The 21,526-nt window shown below is 33.4% G+C and overlaps 3 protein-coding genes, 1 non-coding gene and 1 pseudogene across 6 annotated transcripts; 4 read left to right on the forward strand and 1 right to left on the reverse strand.

The window, feature by feature from the left end:
- LOC121759343 (Golgi apparatus membrane protein-like protein ECHIDNA) lies at positions 1 to 3,196 on the forward strand. 2 transcript variants are annotated; one of them, XM_042154899.1, is made up of 6 exons: positions 1 to 151; positions 1,612 to 1,668; positions 1,773 to 1,976; positions 2,069 to 2,128; positions 2,391 to 2,517; positions 2,901 to 3,196. In XM_042154899.1, the coding sequence occupies exons 1-6, from the start codon at positions 137 to 139 to the stop codon at positions 2,987 to 2,989; spliced, it is 552 nt and encodes a 183-aa protein (XP_042010833.1). In that variant the 5' UTR covers positions 1 to 136; the 3' UTR covers positions 2,990 to 3,196. The 2 variants fall into 2 exon arrangements, with proteins under 2 accessions (XP_042010833.1, XP_042010832.1); XM_042154898.1 differs by having other exon boundaries at positions 2,391 to 3,196.
- A 359-nt stretch (positions 3,197 to 3,555) lies between these two features.
- Positions 3,556 to 5,614, forward strand: LOC121759342 (chloroplast stem-loop binding protein of 41 kDa b, chloroplastic). Its single transcript, XM_042154897.1, has 10 exons — positions 3,556 to 3,743; positions 3,805 to 3,939; positions 4,014 to 4,100; positions 4,173 to 4,263; positions 4,336 to 4,390; positions 4,470 to 4,530; positions 4,617 to 4,838; positions 4,927 to 5,043; positions 5,115 to 5,204; positions 5,299 to 5,614. Exons 1-10 carry the CDS (start codon positions 3,642 to 3,644, stop codon positions 5,476 to 5,478), a joined length of 1,140 nt encoding a protein of 379 aa, XP_042010831.1. The 5' UTR covers positions 3,556 to 3,641; the 3' UTR covers positions 5,479 to 5,614.
- Positions 5,615 to 11,954: 6,340 nt separating this feature from the next.
- On the forward strand, positions 11,955 to 16,188 carry LOC121758868 (galactinol synthase 1-like). 2 transcript variants are annotated; one of them, XM_042154286.1, is made up of 5 exons: positions 11,955 to 12,058; positions 12,157 to 14,538; positions 14,703 to 14,944; positions 15,195 to 15,482; positions 15,583 to 16,188. In XM_042154286.1, exons 2-5 carry the CDS (start codon positions 14,499 to 14,501, stop codon positions 15,955 to 15,957), a joined length of 945 nt encoding a protein of 314 aa, XP_042010220.1. In that variant the 5' UTR covers positions 11,955 to 12,058; positions 12,157 to 14,498; the 3' UTR covers positions 15,958 to 16,188. The 2 variants fall into 2 exon arrangements, with proteins under 2 accessions (XP_042010220.1, XP_042010219.1); XM_042154285.1 differs by having other exon boundaries at positions 12,157 to 14,944.
- Positions 16,189 to 16,706: 518 nt separating this feature from the next.
- On the reverse strand, positions 16,707 to 19,585 carry LOC121758870 (annotated as a pseudogene).
- A 1,102-nt stretch (positions 19,586 to 20,687) lies between these two features.
- On the forward strand, positions 20,688 to 20,790 carry LOC121759786. The gene has a single exon (XR_006041731.1). It is a non-coding gene; the product is annotated as a small nucleolar RNA Z279/snoR105/snoR108 (small nucleolar RNA).
- Positions 20,791 to 21,526: the final 736 nt, after the last annotated feature.

Here is a 21,526-nt window from a genome sequence, read left to right on the forward strand (position 1 = left end):
TTCACCACCCAAATCCCAAAGCTCAGTATTTCTGAATTTGTTCAACTAGACTTGAACATCAACACACGCCTATCAACAACACCTATCTCAAGAGTCGGAATTGAAGGAGATCTTGCAAATCGTAAATCCCCAAAGCATGGATCTTAATCCAGTAAGTTGATTTCTTTACATTTATTCTGTCGTTTTTCAATTATTCAATTGTTTATGTAAATTTTCCGAGTTGGGGGTTATGGATGATGAATATTGTGATTGTTGTTGCGACTAATTAGGTTATTATACTGTAGCATGGATAGGTTAATTTAACTTGTCTTATAAGCTGCATTTCTTGTTCGCGGTCAGTTTCAATCCCGCCATGGCAAGATCGGAATCTTAGGGTGTCATTTCTGTTGATTTTGAAAGGTTTCAGTTATAAGGCTTTGATGCATTGGAGAATATTCATGGTGTATGGGTTTTGGTGAAATGGCTCATTGACTAGGGATTATCCTGTTAAGGGCTAGCTATCTTCATTTTTTCTTGTTAGTGATAGGTCTTTGTAACGGTTATTGATACATGGGGAGTTTTAGAACTTCTTTGATCCACTCTGCCTGAAAAAAGAAGTTAAATTGATTTGGGAGGCTAAGGCTTCAGATATGTGAAGGTAGCAGATGAAGATAATATGTTTCAGGGTCATGCAAAACTATGTTGTGATAGATTTGCAGTTGTTAACTATGTGCCACCAATCAGCATTATGTCATGGTATATTTCTCATTGAGAGTTAACTTAAGGAACATAGCCAATGAATTATTAGACATGCCTTATTTTATACTTTGCTGATCTGTAGATGGCTTAACTAACTGAGTCGAACACATATGAGCCCCCTCCTCTTTTAAGTACTAGAGGTTCAACTTGAAGTGCTTTTGTAATTTAATGATTTGCAAAGGACTCCATTCTTTAGCTAATGCATGTGATGGCCCTTTTTACATGTTCTTTCTTATTCATAAAAGTCATGAGTTGGAATATAGGCATCCATATCTGGTTTTGTTAATTCAACAGCATTTTCTTCAAGAATAATCTCTTATGTCAATTGTAGTTCCTTCTGTTCTTAGTGAAGTGAGACCTTCTTATATTCCATTCCATCTTACTGAAATACTACGGTGAACCATAAATTTGAGATGCTTTGCAAGTTTGCATATATATAATTCATTTTAAAATTATATATAATTCATTTTCAATTTTAAAGTGAATGATATGGACATCTTTAGGATGTCTTCATGTACCCTGTGTTTTCTTGTATAAGTTCATCAACTTCTGCAATTTGTTGATTGCACATTCCTCAATTTCTAGAACTATTACAAAGTAGTAGGAGTACATTTAACTATAGGTTCAGACAGAAATTGTAGGCATCCTAGAAGTAAAAGTTAATCTGTTTCACATCCTTATAGCCATTTTGATTACATGGATCTAGATAAAATATTATAGATAAGGAATTTTTAAAGTAAATAAATTTGTTATCTGCCTTCACTCTTCTATTACCTCCACCCCAGAGGAATATAAGAATATGGGGATGAGAAATAGTCGAGAGAAGTGCAAAAATGCAGATAACTAATTTTTTCCTGCTTTCTTCATCTACAGCCTCAAGGGGAGAATTATGCTCATCCACAAATATGCTTCTTCCATGTGCTTTTCAAGGTTAATTCATTTTGTCGTTCTGACTTTTTTAGTTTGGTTGTTGTCTTCTATTTTGCTCTTGAATTTGTTTATATTCTAATGCCGTGAAAGTGACTTCTTTCTAGGGTGCTGCCTTGGCCTTTTATATTCTTTCAGCCCTATTTGTGGATAATTTTGTCATCATATTTGTGGTCACTGTACTTCTAGCTGCACTTGATTTTTGGGTTGTCAAGAATGTAAGCGGTCGCATCTTAGTGGGCCTCAGGTGGTGGAATGAAATCAATGACGACGGTGAGAGTGTATGGAAATTTGAATGCCTTGACCAAGAGGTGAGGATATTTTTCCACTTGAAGTCTTGAATACATGGAATCTGTTCTACTCTCCCACAAACATGTTTACCCATTGTTTCCATTTTATTCAGTCAATGGCTCGAATGAACAAGAAGGATTCATGGCTGTTCTGGTGGACCTTATACATTACGGTAAATAAAGACTCTAGAGTTAAGCTACCATACAGATATAATTTAGTTGGAAAGAAAAGAATGATGTATATAGATGATTATGTTACAAAGGTTAGCCAAATAAGGATTTACATATCAATGAATGGTGTGTGTAATTCTTGAGTTGTCAATTCTTCAACATCAACCATAAATCTTTTTGCATGTGAAGCCTTTTCTATTTAATATCATCTGATCTTCCTTATATTTTGCTAATTAATTGAAAATTTATATATTTTCTTGGCAGGCGGTTGCATGGATCTTTTTTGCCATATTCTCATTGATTAGGTTCCAAGCTGATTATCTTCTCGTTGTTGGTGTGTGCTTGACCCTTAGCATTGCTAATATCATCGGCTTCACTAAATGTCGGAAAGGTTCGTCTACGATGGATGCATATCTCAAGTGTTGGATTTTACAATTCTACTTTAGTGACTTGTCCACAACTGTTTTTACTTGCTTTCTGTATGAATGTGCACACTCTTCTGCTTAGTGCATAAATTACTTTGACTGCTGCTGATGCCTCTACTTGCATTATCTTGCTATTGGTGATACACTTAAACGTTGGATGTTTTGTTTTTTACACACATTATCTACTTTTACACTCTCCATTTTTGTTGTAGCCTGCCAAGTTCTTTTTTTGACCAGAGAATAATTCATGCAAATTTGAGTCTTAACTTTAAACCCGGAAAGTCAAAATATTCGTCTAATTATTTCTGTCCATGATATGCTTTTACTCGGTTCACCTTTTGTCTTGCAGATGCTAAGAAGCAGCTTCAGCAATTTGCTTCCCAGACCATTGCTTCTCGTTTCCAGTCTACCATTCAGTCAGCATTTAGTGTCGTTTGAGTTGCTTACACTATCAATCAGAGGAGAAGCGATATGCAGTCAAGCAGATTTTATTTGTTTATCGTGTAAATGAACATTAAATGTGGTCATATATGTGGAAGTGTTGCTCATATACTGGTGTAGACAGAGGAAAGTGCATGTCTGTGTACCATTTTGATATCAGAAGGTTTTGTAATACGTAAAAGCAAAGGGACATCTTGTTTATTAGGATCGCCTTTTTTTGGGTCTTTTCATTTGTTCTCATTCTATGGAATTGGAGATACTATTACACTTTAACATCTACTTTAGTACTATTACATTTGATCAAAGAAATATTAAGCTAGCAACTAAATTTTGTGGGATAAGTGAATTTTATACCCAGCTTGAGCTTTATCCAATTCAATTCTTGACATAATATTTAACTTAATTATTTGACGAATTCTGGGCATGAAATAAAGTTAGGGGCAAAATCGTCTTAAGACAGTAGCAATCCAGTTTGGATGTTGAAACAAGACCAAGATAGAGGGAAAATGTGGATATAATGAAGGTTGTGGTTAGAGTGTGGGCTTGTCTTATCCCTATTGTAAGAATCACAGAGCCCTGAATAATAACCCCATAAAATGTTTATGGGCCATTTGAGTGAACCAACTGATCACGGTGGTTGATATTCATTATGGCAAGTCTGGTGGTAGTGCAGCACAGACAACCGTCTTCCACCGTCCTGTCTTCTTCTCTATCCGACTTCAACGGCGCAAGACTTACCTCCTCAGTCCAGGTATACTCAAAATGGCATTCTTTGCTTATGGTCATGGATTCTAACTAAGATTTTGGTGCAGTTGAGGAGGAAAGTATGGCAGCCGAAAGGAGCATTACGCGTTAGTGCATCGAGTGCCAAGAAAATCCTTATAATGGGGGGCACTCGGTTCATTGGCATATTCTTATCCAGACTCCTCGTCAAAGAAGGCCATCAGGTTCTACTCATTCTCATCTGCTTTCTAGCATGATCACCATCGATGATTCTGTGTTGATCGTGTTCATGTGTCAGGTCACACTTTTCACCAGAGGAAAAGCTCCAATAGCTCAACAGCTGCCCGGTGAATCCGAGGCTGACTTCTCTGATTTCTCCTCCAAGGTATACTAGCTTCCATCTGAATAACATCATCAGAGAATGTACACTTCTTCACTTTTGTTGTGGTTCTTGTAGATATTACACTTGAAGGGAGACAGACAAGACTTTGATTTTGTCAAGACCAGCCTCGCAGCAGAAGGTTTTGATGTTGTATATGACATCAACGGTGTGTGTCAATCTCTCTCTTGTTTCATTTTCTTGTTGTGGAACTTCTCCCTCACATTTCGTTAATTAATAGGCCGTGAAGCAGTTGAAGTTGAACCTATACTTGATGCTCTACCAAACCTTGAACAGTAAGCTTTTTATTTTACCATCTTGGATTATATTGTTGGTTTTATTTCTGAGTGTTGTGTGTGTGTTTACACTTTACAGGTACATATACTGCTCTTCAGCTGGAGTTTACCTCAAAACTGATTATCCTCCACATTATGAGGTCTGACTATATCTTGTTTAGAATCAAACTCTAATCACTTACATATCTTAGCATCTGATCTGAGAAAATCGCACACTTGATTGAAGGTCGATGCAGTTGACCCAAAGAGTAGACACAAGGGCAAGCTCGAGACGGAAAGCTTGCTGGCATCAAGAGATGTGAACTGGACTTCTATAAGGCCAGTCTACATCTATGGGCCATTGAACTACAACCCCGTTGAGGAATGGTTCTTCCACCGCCTGAAAGCAGGCCGTCCCATCCCTGTACCCAACTCAGGCATACAGATCACACAGCTTGGTCATGTCAAGGTGTCTAACCATGTCCACTTCACTATAATCTTTCTAATGCAACTTCTACTCAAGGCCAACTTCATTCTTTCGTATCCGAACTTTTCAGGACCTTGCAACCGCCTTCATCAAGGTGCTTGGCAATCCAAAAGCAAGCAGGGAAGTTTTCAACATCTCTGGAGATAAATATGTCACCTTTGATGGTCTAGCAAGGGCATGTGCTAAGGTAATCCTCACAAAATGCACTTGCATAAAAGAGTCATAATTTATTACTACTAAACACAGATACATTGACAGGCTGGTGGATTCCCTGAGCCTGAGATAGTTCACTACAACCCTAAAGAGTTTGATTTCGGCAAGAAGAAGCCATTCCCTTTCCGGGACCAGGTACACAAAGAAACTATGGCATATCTGTTGTTAGTACTATTTTGTGCATTGCAAAGATTGCTTAGATGGTTGTTTTATATATGTTTGAATGCAGCATTTCTTTGCATCGATTGACAAGGCGAAGAGCTTGCTGGGATGGACGCCAGAGTTCGATCTGGTGGAAGGTCTTACAGATTCCTACAACCTAGACTTTGGCAGAGGGACATTCAGGAAAGAAGCTGATTTCTCAACTGATGACATTATTCTGGGAAAGTCTCTTGTTCTTCAGTCCTAGAACAAAACACCATCTCTTTTTACTCTTGTTGAATTTTTCTTTCAATTTTTTGTATGTTGAGTATTGATCTTCTCTGTACATTTGTGAACACTCAATCATCAATTAAATCTCAGTATGAAAATTTGTTGTTTTTGCACAATATGATGCCCTAGGCATACATGATCCATCCATGGTTTATTGTATTTATTTTTTAGACAATAGCAAGTTAATTATCAAATTTGGCCAATATAAAAAATTCTGCTCCCTCCGTCCACAAAAAAATAGTATTGGTGATTTAGTACTACCTTCAATGAAGTGCACGAAAAACAGTCTGGGAGATGAGGTAGGCATAAAATCAACAAACGGCGAACATCCCCTCCAATGAACGGGGCATAAAATAAAAAATTATCAATTTGTTCTTGTATCTATTACCGCCATTTTTAAAGAAATTGAAGAGTGACAATTTATGCCCTCAACAAGTACTTATCATTTTTTATACTCTATATATCCATTTGTAAAGGTTGGGAGATTTCTAATGGAAATGTTCCTGATCTACATACACACCTACAGGCGTATCTTCAAAACTTGATGCAAAAAAACACCACCTAAATCTTACGCAGGCGTATTATTTGCAGTGCTTTAAGAAGTGGATTGCAGGCCTTGGGTGAATTATAGAAAGTTTAGTGGATTGCAAGCCTTGGGTGAATTATGCAACTCAACATCTGATTTTTGCTTATTCATTCAATTCACGTCCTAATTTTGGATCATATATTGGGTCTCTGCCTAACACCCAATTTAAACTTCGAAATAATTTCTAGTACTTATACCGTCAATTCATAGGTGGTGTTCGGTTTCCTAGATTAAATAATACTAAGATATAATCTAGGATTTAGTTGTGTGATTATTTTAGTCATAAGGGGGTTAGTTATGACTAATTATTCCATGATTATCCACATAGGATTGAATCTCATTAACCAAACACACTATATATTTAATTCTGGGATACAATTTTGTGAACCGAACACCTCCATATAGTGTACTAAAATAGATGAGAAATAATAGGATTCGTAAGAGAGACGAGAAAGTCGTGAGGAGCTGGTGACAATCACGCACTGCCTAACTTTACGCCATTTTCCCCTATTATTATTATTATTTAGGAGTATTTATTTTGTTATTTAAAAAATTACACTCTTAATGTATTAAATTGTGATAGTATTTATTATAGATGTAGTATGACTTATGAATTTTGTATTTCTAAAAGTTTGAGTCATTTTCGTAAAATTCGAATTATTTTAAGTTTGTATTAAATTCGAACTACATGCAAGTTCGAATAACTACGCTTTTTCTTAATTTCCGTGCCAAATGCTTTTACTACTATGGAATGGAGGGAGTACACAATTTGATACGTGTAGTTCGAATTTGATATACAAACTACTATGGCACGGAGGGGGTGGGATGGAGGAGTATAAAGTTATTATCGACCAAATTAGAGATCCATGGAGATTGGAGATTGGAGAATGGGCTGACCTGGTGAACTTTTAACTAATTAAATTGAAATCACAATTTATTTTAATTCAATCAGAATATTATAATCCGTCATTATAGTTGAATAATATTGACTTCGCGTCCAATATTTGATGTGAATCAAATTGAGTTCTAATTTATCACGTTTTTTACGCATTGTTTGAATATGAAGATGAACAATTTTGATTCATACGGGTACACGGTTCTTAGAATAAAGAAAAGTGAATTATGCAGGAAGTTTACTATTTTATGAATCAGCCTTGACTTGTTATTAAATGGAAGTATGCATATATAACTTGTATTTATTGAGCAGACATAAGTGCATACATCATCAAATTCATCTTACACAAAAGATAGTAAAGTAAGAAAATTTAACGGTTTAATTGATACAAAAGTAATCAAGATCAATAGAGACGCACCAAACTATTAAACATGAACTAGTACAGTATTACTTATGAAAAGTGATTTAAGCAAAAAATTTACTATTTTATGGAATTGGTCTAATTATAAAGTAAAAATATACATATATAACGTGAATTTGTTGAGCAAACATAAGTGTATACATCATCAAATTCATACGTAATAAGAAAATAGTAGTAACTGAAAACAAGACGATTTAATGAAGACACTTTTATACTTATATAAAAGAAATCAAACATTAATATAGAAGTACCAAACTGTTAAACATGAACTACTCCTTATGAAAAGTGAATTAAGCATGAACTAATACTTATGGAATGTGAATTAAGCATAAAGTTTATTATATTATGAATCGATCTTGTTATTAAAATGGAAATATACATGTATCACTTGAATTTATTGAGCAGACGTAAGTGCATCATACATCATCGAATTTATTGAGTAGACGTAAGTGCATACATCATCGGATTTATTGAGCATACATCATCGAATATTTATGTAGTTAGAAGATAGTAATAATTGAAACTAAGCGAACTTAATAATTGCACTTTTTAACTGATTCAAAAGAAATCAAGCATCAATATAGACGTATCAAATTATTAATCATGAACAAGTATTACTTATGAAAAGTAATTTAAGCAAGAAATTACTATTATGTGGAACTGGTCTTATTATTAAATGAAAATATACATATATAACGTGAATTTATTGAGCAAACGTAAGTGCATATATCTTCAATTCATATTTACTTAGAAGATAGTAACAAATGAAAACAAGATAATTTAATGAGGATACTTTTACAATTGATATAAAAGAAATCAAGTATCAATATTGATGTACAAAACTATCAATGTTTTAAAAACTGGACCGGACCGGCCAGCTCGACCGGTCGGACCGCGAACCGGTAGGTAGTCCGGTCCGGTTCACCCTTTTAAACCACCACTGCATTGAACAGGTGGAACCGGCCGGTCGGACCGGTTGGACTGTGAACCGAAAACCGGTTTTCTATTTTTTTCAAAATTTTTTAAAATTTGTTGTTGGTAGAGGTTGAACTCATGACTTCTCTTCTAGTTAAGAAGACCTCTACTAAGAAGACCTCTACCACTCCACCACATGGGCTCATTGAACAATTTGAACATTAAATATTTTTATACATTAACCATTAATTTTATCTACAAAAACTAATAATTCATTTTAATTTTATTATTCTTTAATATAATTGTTAATTATAATATATATAATTATCATCCTTTTTGAATGATACTCTACTTACCACCTATATTATTATTAGTACCATATAAGATTCATTATTTACTATAAATAAATTTTTTATAGTATTACATACTTAATTTATATACCCTAGCTATTGACATTAATGAATAATCTTATCCAAACTAATTAATAAGTACTTAATTCATATTTAATTATATATTATTTTATGAAATAAATTTTCTTAAATTAATATAAACATTATCTACTTTAATACATGAAATATTAAATTTTTTATCTAGACTAACTAATATTAAGTATATATATCTGAATATATTTACTAAATTTTAATATTATTTACATTTATACATCACTAATTATCTATAAGGTTTAATGTTTTGTGATATATTATTAATTGTAAATCATTTACTAAATTTAATATATTTTTATATATATTTGCAGCAGTAAAACGGTTAGACCGGTGGTTCGACCGGTTGGACCGGTTGAACCGTGAACCAGTAACGTCGCCGGTTCGCTTGCCGGTCCGGTTTTTAAAACATTGCAAACTATTATGCATGAGCTATTTGTGAAAATTGACTTAACCAAGAAATTTACTACTCTCCATTTAATAAATTGATCTTGTTATTAAATAGAATATACATATATAATTTGAATTTATTGAGCAAGCGTCAGTGCATACATAAGCAAATTCATCTGTACTAAGATAGTAGTAACCGCATCCACAACCGTGCTTTTGCCAGCGGCACGGTTGTAGGCCCGGCCTCACTTTTTCTGCCTGCTCTCTGGCAAGAGCACAACACCCACAGCTGTGCTCTTCCGCAAGGACGAGCACAATTAATTTAAAAATCAATTAAACAATAACATTTCAATAATACTAAAATTCATTAAAAAAACCTAAATAATATTACAAATGACAAATAAAATAAAAAAGACATAATTAAAATCCTAAAAAATTAAAAATTACATAATTAAAATACTAAAAATTAAAAAAACCACTACGCGTTGCCGAATTTCGCCCACATGTGTTTGATTAGGTCTTCTTGTAGTTGATTGTGAATGGGAGATGAATTGATGTGATAAATGGATGATGAATGTGTGTATTTATAGATGATTTTGGGGGAAAAAATAAAAAAAAATCAAAAAAATTCAGAAAAAACGGGAAAAAAACGTCCATATTTTTGGGATTTGGAATTTTTTTAAAAATCAATTTATATAATTTAAAAATGATTTTTAAAATAAAAAAAATAATTCAAAGGCAACGGCTATGTCGTTGCCCAATCATAAGCCGCCACGTCGCCTGCTCGCTGGCACGGCGCTGCTCGATGCATCGAGCAGCAGCGGCGGTCCTCGTCCTCGCCGCTGGCACGGACGGCGGCCTTCACTCTCACCACCATTGTGGATGCTCTAACTGAAAGCAAAAGAATTTAATGAAGATAATTTTGTAACTGATACGAAAGAATCAAGCACCATTATAGACGTACCATATTATTAAAGATGAACTACTTTTGTGCATAGATGATATCTTTTTAATTATTAAAAGCGATTTAGGTAAGAAATTTACTATAGTAGTATTTTGTTGAATCAAACTTATTATTAGAAAAAATTATCAATATATAACTTGGATTTATTGAGCAAGTGTAAATGTATACATCATCAAATTCATTAATACTATAGTAGTAACTGAAATTTAATTTTTGATGAAGGTACTTTTATAAGCGTCAATATTGACGTACCAAACTATTATGCATGAACTATATTGCTTATAAAAAATGACTTAAGGAATAAATATACATATTTAATAGAATTGGTCTTTGTTAAATTGAAATATACATATATAACTTGAATTTATTGAGCAGACGTAAGTGCATACCTCATCAAATTCATCTATACTAAGAAGATAGTAATAACTGAAAGCAAGAGAATTTAATGAGAACATTTTTTTAACTGATATGAAACAAATCAAGCACCTATATAGACGTATCAAACTATTAAAGATGAAATACTTTTGTGCATAGATAATATATCTTTTAATTATTAAAGTGATTTAGCTAAGAAATTTACCAGTAATATATTGTTGAGTTGATCTTATTATTAAATAGAAATACCAATACATAACTTGAATTTAGAAATACCAATACACAAGTTGAATTCATTGAGCAAGTGTAAATTATTGTATATTTTGAATTTATGATATAAATTACTAAATTTTTGTATTATTGAAGCGTGTCATAATTTTTTTTGAAAAATAAAGAAATGCATACAAAATAAACAAACTAAATTACAAATTAAATGGAGAAAAAATAATAAAAAAATAAATAACAAAACCTATTAATAAAAATATAATCAAATAGAAATGAGAAAATGACTCCGGGGAATAAAAAATTCGACACAATAAACCAAATATAGAACCAATCATATGATGACATGTGTATTTTAAATTGAGGGTCATACCTCCGAATCTTAAACTTGAAATAATCACAAGATTCGTGCGAATGTTACCTTCTATAGTTTCAACAATTTATTGGTACATCCTTCAGTTTATTTTGATCATATAAATTAAAAAAATAAGCGTTTAGTAAGATAATAGTATGAGATAGTAAAAGAAATAATAAAATAAATAGTAATTAAATATAGAACAAAGTGAGAGTTAATAAAATATAAAGATTAAATGTATTAATTTTTTTGCTATAAAGAAAAATAAATGATTCAACAATAGTGGAACGATAAAAAATAAAATACGACAATAGGATAAAAGATTTTATCGAGTAATTAGCATATGACCAACCTCGTAGACATACTGTGTGGATAGCATAAAAGATTTTATCGAGTAATTATCCAATAAATTGATAAATTATCAAATAATTGTCCATAGATTCACAAATGTATATAAAAATTTATAGAGAAAGAATTTAATTGAAATAATTGAATAACTAAACAGAAGTAACGTATGGATAAAAAATGTTAAAATCATAACCTAAAAATGTATTTAAAATATTTATAATTTTTTTATTTGGGTAAAATATAACGATAAATTAATACTACAATTAGGACTATTCTTTTTTCTTTTGTCATTACTAATAGTTTGTATTGATTGGATATAATAATAAAAGTGTGTACAACAATAATAATAAAATAAAAATATTCAAACTATATATATTATTATTGTGTATTAATTACTTATGACTATTATTATTATTATTATTATTATTATTATTATTATTATTATTATTATTATTATTATTATTATTATTATTATTATTATTATTATTATTATTATTATTATTATTATAGTGCTAAACAGCCTGAATTACGAATTCAAATCAGTCCACACAAAGTATGCATATGAAATTGATGGCGCCGGTGATTTTTCATCTCCGGCGATCGGAATATCAGGAAAAAACCTTCTGCTTATTTCCAGAAACTTGAGGTGTCTTTTTAATATTGTTTTTTGCTTCGAAAATTTTCCTTGTTGAACCCTATATGTGAGAGTATTTCTGATAATTTAGTGTTTTTATCCATGTTCAGGTAATCGGAGTTTCCAGGTCGCCCTTTTCGAAGACAAGCTATCAATCTCCATCATCTATGTAACTCTTCACTTATTGGGGGTTTATTTTACCATTTTTAACCCAGAATTTCACCGGAATACTTCTAAAAAGTGCCAATTGTTTCATCCTTTGGATAATTACAATGCATATTTAAGATTAATTTTTAAATGCTTCTAATCCTTATGTGTGTGATTTTATTTTATAATCCTGTTTTTTTTTTGGTTTAGTCATTGTGATCAATTGCTATGTAGCATTCAACTAGTTGCTACATGACATTCTCTATTTCAATATTGCTTCTTCTCCTGCTTCATATGATCGTCACAGTGATCTGTGTACGGTCTAACATAGTCGAAAGTTCTTGAGGAATTCGATTAGTTGAAATAGGTTGTCTTGTTAATTGCTTTATGACTAATATATGTTAATCTACTTATAGTCATGACCACATTGTACATCCTCCAGCCCTTTCTTACTGAGTTTTTTCATCATTTTAGGTGGTTTGGTTAAAATACAGATTAATTCCAAAGTAAAAAATGGAAAAAATCTTCCCTTCTGTTGCTCTCATGCATCTTTTGCATGATCAGTGGTCCATATATCATACCTCCCTTAAAGTGGCTCAATGACAGTATTTTGAAACAGGAAACTAAATTCAAAATGGATCTCTTATATTATGTTGCAGGTTTATTGATTTTCTAAAATCTATTTAATGCAAATTTGCAGGTTTCTCGATTTTCTGAATTCATCTAAAATTCTTTTTTCTATAAATGCTGGTTGCATATAGTAACCCCACACCCCTCTCCCTTTGCTTATATGTCTAACATGAGCTCTCTCTGATAGTAATCTTCATGCTTATCTGTGGTGCTTTTTAAAGTTACAAGCTTTAAAACTATGAACTTTGATTAGTTCTGTAATTACAACATGACTTCTAGGTTGTAGCAATTATATCACTACTCTTTTTTTGGCAATTAAAACGTGATAAGTTTTAATAGGAAACAGAAGTTAGTGTCTGGATGTTGCGTTAAAGAGGTCGTGCTATATTTACAGCACTAACTAAAGTTCAAGATTTTAAGACTACTAGACCTAGGTATTGTTCATAGAGTTAAACTGTTTCTCAGTAATTCAATATTAGACTGTGATGCTTTCTATGTTAATCTCTGATTACTCAACACATTAAGTTAATGGAAATAAATAAAATTCATTTCAAGCTTCAGATTATGTTAAAGGCTCTCATCATACAGTAGTTTTTTGGATGTTTGAAGTTGCTGATAGTCTCTATATTGTCAATTGAAGATGGACTTTGGTTATTCCTTTCCATAAATCTACTAATTTTCCTAGCTCACGCAAATCATAACTCAGAAAAAAAAATTGGACATCTAGCAGCATTATGTAAGGGTTTGCAATAATTTTGTTTGAAAAAAGATAAGTGAATAATAATTAATCTATACCTATTATAAAGAAGCCTTGTTTTGGTTTGCCTATTATTATATCCATATTATATACTTCAATTTAATGTAATAGATTTATCAATTCATCAATTATCATTATAAATTTGTATTTTCATGAATTGTGATTTTAAATGCTTGTTATGTTGTAAAGATAGTAATGTAATTAAAAATGAATAGGTTTTATGTGATGTTTTTTTTTTCATATCTGAAATTCTTCAAGATTTTGAAAATGTTATCTATTTTTACATATTTATCTACTCCATTAACCCAATACTTCGTGTGTGTGTGTGTGTCACACGTACCATCCCGCTAGTTTGTGTAAAAGCACTTGCAACATCCTTTCCACAAATTCAAGTGTATACATTTTCATTTAATCTTAACCTCCTTTTAGAATTTACATGTCTAATAACATGTGAGGCAATTAGTTCTTACTGCATTGGAGCTTTCACAGCCATAGTAACTAGCAATTCAAACCAAGATATTTCCAAATAAATCACCAATATAAATGCTTTCGACGAAATGACTTTTATTTTAGCACTTTTTAATTGCTTTCGAGAGGCGCCAAAACTGGAAGATGATTCCAATGGTTGGTGCCAGATTTATTTTCGACGGTTACAACTTGATAAACAACAAAATTAGTTGAAGTCATAGCATGGCTGTAAGGACTTGCATTATCTCTACATTGGGATAGAAAAGCATAGCCTTAAATTTCCTTCAAGCGGTTGATTTATCTTGTACTACACGAGGAATGTGAATAACGTGACCAGATAGTGATTCGCAGACACCTTTTTCATACGTTTGCACAAAATTCTGAAACGTGGCTAGGCTTTGTAATGGCTCCTGCCCCAACTCACTATAAAAGCAGTACCCAGCGGAGAACATGCACACCATTGAAGCTATACATATCAGTATATGTGCTTGTACCTGCTTCAAAAATATCTCCTTCCTTAAGAAATTATTCTTGTTTTTTTAGAATACTTAGCTCAAATGGATCATGAAGTTGTCATTACTATAAACAAAACTTTGGCTGATGATAGTCTAACTAGACTTTATCATAGTTATGCATATGTTACTTTCTTGGCAGGTGATGGTGATTATGTGAAAGGTGTTGTTTGTCTGGCAAAGGGATTAAAGAAGGTGAAAGCAGCTTATCCACTAGTGGTGGCAGTTTTACCTGATGTGCCAGAGGATCATCGCAACATGCTCTTGAACCAGGGATGTATCATTCGTGAGATTACACCAGTTCACCCACCTGTCAGCAACAAGGGGAGCTCATTTGCCAGGGATTATTTTGCTGTCAACTACAGTAAACTTCGGCTTTGGAAGGTGAGCCTTTTCAACTAGCGAGTGCTTTTTCTTCTTTTTTTTTATCAATTTTCAGGTGTGGTGATTATTACATTAGGACAATTTTCACAAATGCATGTTTAAGCTGTGTTTTGAGAAAGTCGGTACCCTTCTTATATATTTATTTCCATATAGTTCATTGATATTAGATTTTTTACTATATAAGTAGGCATAGTAAGAGACATAATATACCCAAATTAAAATGAAGGATGTGTTTTTATAATTTGTTCAGTTTACGGAGTACTGGAAGATGATTTACCTGGATGCAGACATCCAAGTGCTTGGCAATATGGACAACCTCTTTTCTATGCCTTCTGGTATCTTCTATGCTGTGATGGATTGCTTGTGTGAGATGGATGGTGTCCTTTGTCCACATGTGGTCCAATGGCCTCAAGAACTGGGTGAAAGACCTCTTGCTTATCTAAATTGTGGCATGTTTATTTTTGAACCTTCCCGTCACACATATGTCCGCCTCCTGCGCACCCTTAAAGTCACACCACCTACCCCGTTTGCAGAGCAGGTAGAATGCAAAATACTTGATGAATATTAAATATGTTGGCTGCTTCGTGATCTAAATTAGAGATCTTCACACATGTGTGTCTCTGTGGTTCAATCTGCAGGATTTCCTTAACATGTTCTTCAAAGACATCTCGAAGCCACTCCACCATATCTACAACTTACTACTGCCAATGCTTTGGCGCCACCCCGAGGAAGTGGAGCTTGACAGAGTGAAGGCAGTTCACTTCTGTCTCCCTGGTTCAAAGCCGTGGGACTATACCGGGGAAGAGGAGAATATGGATAGAAAAGATGTGAAAATGTTGGTTGCCCGCTGGTGGGCAATGTATTGCGGTGCTCCAGTGGACCTCCCCTGCAATAGAACTAGTAGCCAGGGTTCTAATGGAGCTAGTAGGTGGGGCTGGGTTTTTAATGGAGCTAGTAGCTGGGGTTTTAGCTGGGGATTTTTTACTAGAGCTAGTAGCCGGGGTTCTGGCTGATGATAATGTATCTTTTACCTAAATAAAGGAGGCTCACACAATAGATGTGGATGTCTTTAGTTTCCATGTTCTAGTCGGATTTGCTCATAACCTTTGCATCTGCGATGCAGGAGAACTACCTACCTATATTATCCAAACTTGTTTGTCCATTGCAGTGCAAACTTGTGTGTAAATCTCTGCTTAGACATGTTTCTATTACTATGAATAAAGAAGGATTTTATTTTCTCTCAATAATTAGTGGCTACACTGTTATGGGATGTGATGTTTTGTAATTTGCTTGAATCTTCACTCAGTCATATTTCAGAGTAAACAATTATCTAAGGATCAATGAGATCTGAGTTGAGTGTTGCCTCAGAAATGAGGTTTTGAGCAGAATGGTTCCATTAAGTGTCATATTACTAAGGGGTTGTTTCACTCTTCATGATTTATGATGGTCGATAGACATGATTGATTAAAAAATCAAGCAAGTTAGCTCAGATTTGTTCAAGGGTCCTTGAGATATCTCAAAGTTCCAATTTGCCTTGGTAAATACTAGGAGTGACTTATTAGATATGAATCAATTTTACTGAGGAGTTTGCAATGGGTTTATTCATTTTAGTGATTTTACATTTTGCCTTAAACTGTTCTCTCATTAATTGGGATGGTTTTATGCCATATATATTAATCACTGGCACCAATTTTTGAAAGAAGAAAGAAGCATAATTTATGAATTATAGTAGTGAATTCAGGAAATAAACATGCACTTCAGATGCTCAGCACAATTTCAAGAATCCGAATTATCAAAGAATCAGTCTCCACAAGCAACATAGTCGTTGCATATACAAATCTGAGTTTACTGAAACCGAATCACCTAACCTTCTTCGATCATTGTTTTCAAAACAGAACGCTCAACAATAACATAAACGGGCTAAGTATACAGAACGAACACGAGATACGTTTCCCTGCTAGCAGGTCATCTCCCCAATAAGGCGACTCGCTCCTTCTGTACTGCTTGTGCCAAACTTATGTCAAACAACTCGCATCGAATTGGCATCTCCATCTCGTAGAAAGGGTTCTTCAAGACATAATCTGTGTATAACTCATATATATGTTTCAACAGATTCTCCATATGCTGAGTTCCAGGCTCACAAACCACAAAGAATTTAGACCTACACGATTTAATTCATGACATCAAATGAGAAAAAATCAACCCCAAAAAGTTTCAAGAATCGCTGGACAGTATATAAAGGGACGGTGACAAGATGTATAAAATCGTGTTTTGTGTAATTGACAGTCATGAAATTACAAAGGAGCAATCATAAAAACACATGCAAACCTACCACACCTCCAGGTTCAAGACCATTTCTACCTAGATTTTTTTAAAAGATTACTGCTAGACTAGCATAAGGCAGACAAAGAAAAAGCAGCCAGTACATGACTCCAGGCAGACCACTTATTTGGTTACCCAAAATTAAGTTCCACGTCCACATGGTGAAGCTTTTACATCCTCAAACTCGAACTGCTCAACATAGATGATAATTAAACTATAATGCATCTAAAAAGCTGATATTTAATGACGTTCTCAACTGCGCGTGCAGCCATGCACTAGTACTCTTCCAAGACAAGGCATAATATTTTAAGGATGTAACAAAGCGGAGTCAACCTGAGTATTGTGAAACTTAAGCTTGAATTATTGTTTATCGAGTCAAGCTCGAGCATTAAGTAATGAGAATTCAAATCTCACACACTTATTCAAGCTTAAGTGCTTAACAGCACGAAATTTCAAAGTTTTGATTTAAACATAAATACTTATCTTTTAAAATTAATACTGTAATATATCTGTGCCACCATAAATTGTACTATATGAATCATTTCAGGAAGCAATCCATTCTACTTAATCACCGGAAAGGTTAATCCTCGTCATGTTCCCAACTTCCCACAACAATCTCACAAGATCTTGGCAAACTGTTCAATAAGGCATATGGGCAGTGTTGCAATTATCCGATTTAAAGCACATGTTCAACCAGACAACAACCAATGCTGAGTGTTAGAGCAACACCAGGGTCTCCTCTCTAGGTGGCTCTGACTCTTGCCCATTATCAGTTTCCTAGAAAAGATAGTGTCTAGGAATAGGACAAGAATAAAATATTGTCCTGATATCTGATAGGACAAGCATATGCAATATAAATATCCTGACATTTTCCTAAGGCCTCGATGCAAGCAAACTAACTAGCGTGGTCCTACTTTATGCTGATTCTTAATACTAAAGCATACAATGCAACAAGACATGGTTATTTACCTCCAGTGATAGCTACCGGCAACTCTAATAAGAATTATACATGTCTCAGTGATATGAAATCCTCACTTCCAGGGGAATATCACAAGGAACTCATGTACGTCTATCTATTAGTTGAGCAATGAGTGTATGCATATATGCATCAACATAAGTATCTAGTTACTTCTTTACCCTAGGAACTAACATTCTTGAAATCCGAACAATGGAGCTTACATCCAATTTTTCTGAGTACAAAACCAGAATAGCCTTGAATCAAAAGTAATCACATAAATTAATTTAATTCCACAAGAGATGAGCAAGAAAACAAGAGGATAAGCTATAAAATTTGTGGGATAAATGCAGGTTCTCATCACGTTTTGCAAATGACAACCTAGCACTTGGAAGAAGATTTAGAGCTAATAAATTTTACCAACAGATCATGTATATCAGTGGCCAAGGAAAAGACTGACAACTTAGCCCAATATGAGGATTGAGGAAACAAAGAGAAGTTAAGAGCTAAAGATCAAAAGCAAAGCACCATTGAGCATCCTACCAACCATTTCCCTTCTGAACATCCTCCGTTTTAAGTGTGCTTCTACCCACTCCTCTCTTACATAGCAAGGCTTATGAACACTTACTCTAGTAACTCATTTGTTTGGAACGATTTGCTTTTGTTGCAGAATGCAGATCATAAACACTATTGGATTTTCAAGATGAACAAGATTAATTTTTCCAAGACCTCCGATTCTACCCTCTGTAAAAAACCTATCCAGCTCTAGCACTACAGCTGAAATCACACCCCCTCCCCCCACCCCGAACTCCACATTCACATTCACATTCAATCAACGACATAGGAAGACGGGGAAGCAATTTAAGAAACTTAGTATAAATAAATACTAGTGCTGAACAACACGGAAATCTTCTAACCAGTAAGAGACTGAAAACAGTGAAGATCGAAAGTATCAGCCTGAAGAAGCTCGATTCCAAAGCAGCCGGAAACGGGAGAGAGCTGCTGCGAGATGGCGTGCATAGAGTGCCACAGACTCGCTAACCTCAAACTGTCGTTCGTATCCATTCTTCCCGCCGATCCATAATCCTACATTCAATATTCAGATTTATCTCTTGAATTCCAAAACATCGAACACTGAAGATTCAGAGAACACGTGGAAGGGGGAAAATAGGCATTTTACCTTACAGAAAATGAGACCGCCGGATTTATTAATGATGTAGAGGCTGTAAATCGCTGCCATGGATTTAATCTGTTACTCTGATCTGAGGTTTATGAGCTCAGTGTTTATACCAAGGCTTCCGATTTCACGATCGGCAACGGCAACCTCACTAAATTAAAACTCATTTATCAATTAGAAATTTCTAATTTCATAAATTCCTATGATTGGGTTCTGAGTTTATTAGTTTTTGGGCCATGTTTTTAAAATTACGAATTTGCTCATTAAATTTTATGGTATGTTTCAAAAAATTTCTTTTGATTAACAATTTTTGTTTAAGAGTGTTTAGAGACATTATTTTCGATATGTCTGTCATTGCCAATATATAAAATTTACTTTATTTACAAAAAACTAAGAATTTTAGCAAGATTTGTTTCATTATAAATTATTCGGTGTTATAATACACCAATGTCACTAGCTAAATTAAAGTTAGTAATAGACTTTAGATTGACTTGAAATCTTTTACGATAGATTTTATCTGTTTTCAATTTGGATTATGAAATTTATTTTTCCTCAACAGAAAGAACTTCATGACTTATGAATACCTAGAGTTATTTGCTTACTTATAAATATCTGAATACATCATGATTTCTTTGCTTTTCTTATAATTATAATTTTTGGGTTGTTCCATTTTGATATATCTTGACCATCGTATATTATATTTGACAATCCATACAAACTGCAATAGACAACAAGATTCGGATTGAGTTAGGTATAAAAAACGGTCTCTATCATATCATTGATACACAAAATCATTTGTCATTAGTCGTGGCTTGAAGACAGCCAAAAGTTGTACATGAACTGAATTAGAAACACAGCGAGGTTTGATAAAACATAGCCTTTCCAATACAAATCCTAACACACAGAGTCAGTTTAGATTGGAAAAGAGTAACAACAACAAACATCACCATTTTTCTTAACTCTGAATCATGTTACATTTTGAAGCTATATATTGCCATTCACCATTTGTCATCCTCAAATCTGGTATCTGAACACTCGAGCCAAAATTCTGCAGAAATGGAATTAGATTGAATGAAAAAGACTGATTAGAATAAGAGAAGAAACTAGCTGTTTTTTTTTTGTGTGAGTGCATCCCCTAATAAATTAAATAAAAATACTAGTAAAATTGAGAAATGAGAGCATAGGCATCCCACATCGAAATTATATAAACTAGAGAGCGTGAGGAAAGTGGTATAAAAGGGGCAATTAGGTGATTGAATATAGTATGATCCTTCAGGCAAGTTTTGAAAGGGGTGTGATGAGTGGTAAATGCTCGCAATTAAATATGCGAGATGGATGCCCACTCCGCCTGTTACGACAATGAGGCATTCTCATTAATACCAATCTGATCCCTCTCTTTTTATTTTATTAAATTAAATTTTTTTTATAAAAATAATTTTAAACTATACATTACAATCAACAAACCAAATTTCAATAAAAAAACTTTTCAGATTTCACTAAAATTTGTAGCTATAATTTATATGGTACCTCAGTGTACATTGTTAAGTTTTCTCAACTAAAATTTATAGATTAATAGGAGAGTGTGTTAATACTACTTTTTCATAAAGATTGTTTCATTTTTTTCATTTTCGTCACAAAATTTGTTTCATTTCACTTTTTACCATTTTTAGTAGTGGATCATATATTCCACTAACTCATTCCTACTCACATTTTTTATAAAACTAATATATAAAAATATGACCCACTTTCCACTAACTTTTTGAACTCACTTTTCATTACATTTCTTAAAACTAGGATTGGGGAAAAATACCGAAATACCGGCCTTATCGTACCGAAAAAATATCGAATACCGAACTTTTGGTATACTGTGATTTTCAGTACTGTATATAATACCTTACCGAAATCTTTCGGTAAGGTAACGGTATGAATTTTCATATACCGCGGTATACCGCTTCATACTGAAGTTCGGTTTGTATCGCAAATTAAGGTATATACCGTAAAATATAAATTTAATAGTATAAAATATATTTTATATATTTTTAAAATTATAAAATTTATTGTGAAATATAAATATAATTATGAATAAAATATATGTAATATATATATTTTTAAAATAAAATATAAATAA

Source organism: Salvia splendens, chromosome 12 (genome assembly GCF_004379255.2).
Source record: "Salvia splendens isolate huo1 chromosome 12, SspV2, whole genome shotgun sequence".
Taxonomy (NCBI): domain Eukaryota; kingdom Viridiplantae; phylum Streptophyta; class Magnoliopsida; order Lamiales; family Lamiaceae; genus Salvia; species Salvia splendens.

Bases quoted from the DNA above. Each gene is read 5' to 3' on its own strand.
- LOC121759343 (XM_042154898.1), top strand. The intron at 1,669-1,772 runs GTTAATTCATTT...ACTTCTTTCTAG, and splicing joins TCTTCCATGTGCTTTTCAAG to GGTGCTGCCTTGGCCTTTTA. The intron at 2,129-2,390 runs GTAAATAAAGAC...TTTTCTTGGCAG, and splicing joins GGTGGACCTTATACATTACG to GCGGTTGCATGGATCTTTTT.
- LOC121759342 (XM_042154897.1), top strand. From the start codon at position 3,642: ATGGCAAGTCTGGTGGTAGTGCAGCACAGACAACCGTCTTCCACCGTC. The intron at 4,391-4,469 runs GTAAGCTTTTTA...TACACTTTACAG, and splicing joins GCTCTACCAAACCTTGAACA to GTACATATACTGCTCTTCAG. The intron at 4,531-4,616 runs GTCTGACTATAT...ACTTGATTGAAG, and splicing joins ATTATCCTCCACATTATGAG to GTCGATGCAGTTGACCCAAA.
- LOC121758868 (XM_042154285.1), top strand. From the start codon at position 14,606: ATGGATCATGAAGTTGTCATTACTATAAACAAAACTTTGGCTGATGAT. The intron at 14,945-15,194 runs GTGAGCCTTTTC...TAATTTGTTCAG, and splicing joins GTAAACTTCGGCTTTGGAAG to TTTACGGAGTACTGGAAGAT. The intron at 15,483-15,582 runs GTAGAATGCAAA...TTCAATCTGCAG, and splicing joins CTACCCCGTTTGCAGAGCAG to GATTTCCTTAACATGTTCTT.